General features: G+C 38.0%; 1 protein-coding gene across 1 annotated transcript; it reads left to right on the top strand.

Annotated features, from left to right (window-relative positions):
- Nucleotides 685-1,958, top strand: LOC109227563. The gene is made up of 2 exons (XM_019392764.1): nt 685-880; nt 1,072-1,958. Exons 1-2 carry the CDS (start codon nt 685-687, stop codon nt 1,956-1,958), a joined length of 1,083 nt encoding a protein of 360 aa, XP_019248309.1.

Genomic DNA, 4,704 nt, shown 5'->3' with positions numbered 1-4,704 from the left:
AAGAGATACTTAACCACAATTTGTCAAAAGCCTCATGCTCTGAATTGTTTTAGCATGACAAGGGCTATTTCATTGCCAAATTCAAAGAGGAAGATGACCTCAAAGAAGTTCTGTATGGAGGGCCCTACACAATCAATAATAGACCTATCATCCTGAAGAGATGGTCTCCTGACATAGAATTTGATACAGCCTTTCTTAAAGAGATACCGTTATGGGTCTCTTTCCCTAGTTTATTGGGGAAAAGACTCGCTAAGCAGACTAGGAAGTGCTATTGGAGTGCCACTATTTGCTGATGAATGTACAGCTAATCAATCGAGAATTTCATTCGCTAGGATGCTGATTGAAGTGAATATCACTAAGCCATTACCAACTGAAGTCACAATACAGGATCCTTCTGGAAAGATGTATAATCAAGTGGTGAGGTTTGAATGGCAACCTGAATTCTGCTCAGATTGTCAACATCTGGGACATATATGCAAACGCAATGAGGAAGTTCAAGGGAAGCCTCAGAAGATTCAGAAAGTGTATGGCAAATTTCACCAGCCAGCAAAGGAGTGGAGAAGCAAAGGAAGTATGTCACAGAATACAAGTAAGCCCCAATAGTTAATTGAACCAAATGATGCTTCTAAGCCTAATAGTACTGAAACACTACCTCCTAAAGTGCAAAATGTAGTCCCTATTATAATGGCTGGAAAATCCGTGGAAAATACACAGGGCATCACACAGGCTAAAAGACAAGATAATAGTATACTGAGAGAAAAGACTAGTGTTTCAACTCCCAGAAAATTTGTAGTTGGTATGGATTTTTCAATTGTCACACAGAACACATTAGGGGTTCTATCAGGAGGTCAAGGGGATAAGCAACCACCAGATAGAGGTGGTACAACAGATCCCTCCAAATGACAGTTCTCATGTGGAATGTAAGGGGGGCAAACCAAAGATACAAACAGAAGGAGTTGGCTAAATACTTCAAAGATAATCATATATCTTTAGCTAGTTTAGTGGAGACTCGAATCAAATAACATAAGGCTTCTGTTATTGTCCCCAAGATTGCAAAAAATTGGGACTTAGTACATAACTATGATCACACGGTTAATGGAAGAATATGGCTATTAGTGGACAGAAATATATGGCAAGTGGATGGGATAAAAACAGATGCTCAATTTATACATTGTACCATTAGTAGCTCTGCTGTCAAGTGTGCTATGACTGTGGTATATGGGTATAATAGTTTAGAGAAGAGAAAGGAGATGTTGCAAAAGCTTAAAAACCTTGCACAAACCATTAACCACACATGGTTACTATGGGGGGATTTTAATGCTATTATCTCTACTCAAGATAGAGTATCAAAGACTGCACCAACACAAGTAGATGTTCAAGACTTTGCAAATTTTTATTCAGACACAATGATGTCTGAAATCCCTTGGAGAGGGGAATTCTTTACCTGGACAAATGGGCAAATGGGTGAAGATAGGGTAATTAGCAGGATAGACAGAGCATTGGGGAATGATGATTGGATGATGAACTTTGAACACCTAACAATTGAAATAGGGGATCCATTTATCTCAGATCACTCACCACTCACACTAAAATTTCAGAGAAGAAACAATAACATAAGAGTGCCGTTCAGATTTCTAAATGTTTGGGCTGAGCATGAAGACTTTCAGAGTATTGTTAATGAAGGATGGCAAGGAGAGCACCAGTCTTGCAAGCTAGCAACTATCTGGTACATGCTGAAAGCTATGAAGCCTGTATTTAAGAACTTAAACAACAGAAACTTCAAGAATATAGCAGAGAAGATGGATCAAGCAATAAGGGATCTGATTGAATGCCAACAAGCAATGAATAGAGGCTACTCAGATCAGCTAAGTATGATGGAGAAGGAGGCCAGATTTCGATTAGAAAAATGGTCAAGCATTGAAGAGAAGATACTACAACAGAAATCAAGAGCTCACTAGATTAATGTTGGTGATAGAAACAACAAATACTTCTTTGCAATGATGAAAGACAGAGCAAGCAGGAAAAGCATTACTACTCTAACAGCACTAAATGGTGGGATTCTGACAGACTCTAAGAGTATCAAGAGGGAGCTTGTTGATTTCTATAAGTCCCTTATGGGAACTACAGCTACAACTCTACCTGCAGTTAACATGCAAATTCTGAAAAATGGACCTCAACTGAAGCATCAACAAGCAGTGGAACTGGTCAAAGATATATCCAAGCAGGAAGTAGATGAATGTATGCATGTTATTGGTAATGACAAAGCTCCAAGCATTGATGGATATAATATTGTCTTCTTCAAGAAAGCATGGGGGTTATTAAAGATGATGTATATGAAGCAGTAGTGGAGTTCTTTGCTACAAGTATGATGCCTAAGGCCATTAACTGTACTACAGTTACTCTATTGCCTAAGATCACCAATCCTACTAATATCAAGGACTACAGACCTATATTCTGTTGTTCTGTGTTGTATAAGATCATCTCCAAAATCTTAGCATCAAGATTGCAGAAAGTAATGGGGTACTTGATTGATGGAGCTCAGGCTGGTTTCATCCCAGGAAGAAAAAGAGCTGATAATACATTTTAGCACATGAATTGATCAAGGCTTACTCAAGGAAACATATATCACCAAGATGTATGATCAAGGTAGATTTGCAAAAAGCTTATGACTGTGTAGAATGGAGTTATGTGCTACAAGTCATGGAGGGTCTGGGCTTTCCTCATAAGTTCAATCAGTGGGTGTCATCCTGTATTCATAGTGTGAGTTATTCTATCTTGATAAATGGTGAGCTAGCTGAGCCTTTTCCTGCTGCTAAAGGTCTCAGACAGGGTGACCCAATGTCCCCATTCCTGTTTGCTCAGCAATGGAATATCTAAGTAGACTTCTCACTGATCTGAAGAATAATAACAAATTCCACTTTCATCCAAAGTGCAAGAAACTAGGCATTACTCATTTGAGTTTTGCGGATGACTTATTACTGTTTGCTAGGGGGATAATCAATCTGTGGCAATGTTAAAGCAGTATTTTGATCAGTTCTCCACAGCATCTGGGTTAAAAGCTAATCTAAACAAGAGTTCAGTTTATTTTGGTGGAGTGTGCAATGTAGATCAAGAACTTATACTTCAGCAACTAGGGTATGTGCAAGGTGAACTACTATTTAGGTACTTGGTAGTCCCTCTTACTACCAAAAAGATGAGAGTGACACAATGGCAAACACTGATTTACAAAATAGTAGCTAAAATATCATCCTGGACTGCAAGAAGTTGTCATATGCTGGTAGAGTCCAACTTATTAGAACTGTACTGTTTGGAGTGCAATCTTATTGGTCTTAAATATTCCTGATACCCTCCAAGGTGATCAAGCTCATTGAAGCATATTGTAGAAGCTTCATGTGGTCAAGAACTAATGTCATTACCAAGCGAGCATTAATATCCTGGGAGAGAGTCTATCAACCCAAGAGTGCTGGAGGGCTAAACATCCTGAACCTCAAAAGCTGGAACAAAGCATCCATTCTCAAATTACAATGGGATTTAGCAACAAAGGCAGACAGATTATGGATCAAATGGGTTCATATGTACTATATAAAAGGGTACCCTTTAGCTAATATCAATGTGCCTAAGCAAGCGAATTGGATGGTTCAAAAGATCATGACTGTTGCTTGACCAAACTCACAGCTGCAAGGAGATAAAAGCAAATGCAGTGTAATCAAACAGTTGTACTTGCAACAGCTTGGATCATTAGCTAAAGTCGAGTGGAAAGCAATCATGTTCAAGAATCTAGCTAGAGCTAAAGCAATTGGTTGATCATACAAGGAAGAATGATGACAACTGACAGGCTGATCAAGTGGAACATTAATGTGGATCCAATGTGTGTATTTTGTGGAATTCATCCAGAGACTCATGCCCATCTATTCTGCGAATGTACTGTTACTACTGGATTATGGGCAAAAATTTTCAATTGGTTACATATACAGATGCAAATAAAGACGTGGGATCAGCTAGTATCCTGGTTTGTGGAGAAAGCAAAGAAGAAATCTGTTGAAGGGCAGCTATTGCGACTGGTATTAGCTGAAACTCTGTATAGTATATGGACAGAAAGAAATCATAGAGTATTTGATAAGGTACATAGAGATAGTAAGAGCATCATTATAGAGATAGCATACATTTTGTAATATACGGGCTGTAGGCAAGCTCAAAGAAGTTATGTAGCACAAACTTCTATAGGGGTATAAGAGCAACTGTATAGAGACAAGGTAAAATAGCCCGTTGAGGATAGGAGTTCAGGATAGAGTTGTGTATAGGCCGAGCTGGCCACTATATGATGTAATTTGCTTCTCTGGTGATTAATAATATTGTGAATTACCAAAAAAAAATTATACAAATTTTATACACTTTTTCGGCTAGCAGATGTTAATAGTTTCTGGCACGAGCTAAAAGTGATAACACCCCTATTTTTTTTTGACTTTTTCTAAAGATTAATAATGAAGATCTAACAATACCCATTGTTTAAGAGAAAAAGGTAAAGTTCAAGTGAGAACTAATTTTCAATCTAATTATTCTAATTTATTAGTGTATTTTAACTTCTTGTAGGAGGCTACTTGCTTTGTTCGAAGTCACTAATCTTGTCCCTGTTTGACCGCCTCTAGAGGATGTAATTGTAAATAGGTTAGTCTTATTTAGTTATTGGCTCCATTTGTTTTAAAT

Source organism: Nicotiana attenuata, chromosome 6 (genome assembly GCF_001879085.1).
Source record: "Nicotiana attenuata strain UT chromosome 6, NIATTr2, whole genome shotgun sequence".
Lineage (NCBI taxonomy): Eukaryota > Viridiplantae > Streptophyta > Magnoliopsida > Solanales > Solanaceae > Nicotiana > Nicotiana attenuata.
Note: the sequence above shows the minus strand (reverse complement) of the source record. Positions and strands in the feature narration are given on the sequence as shown.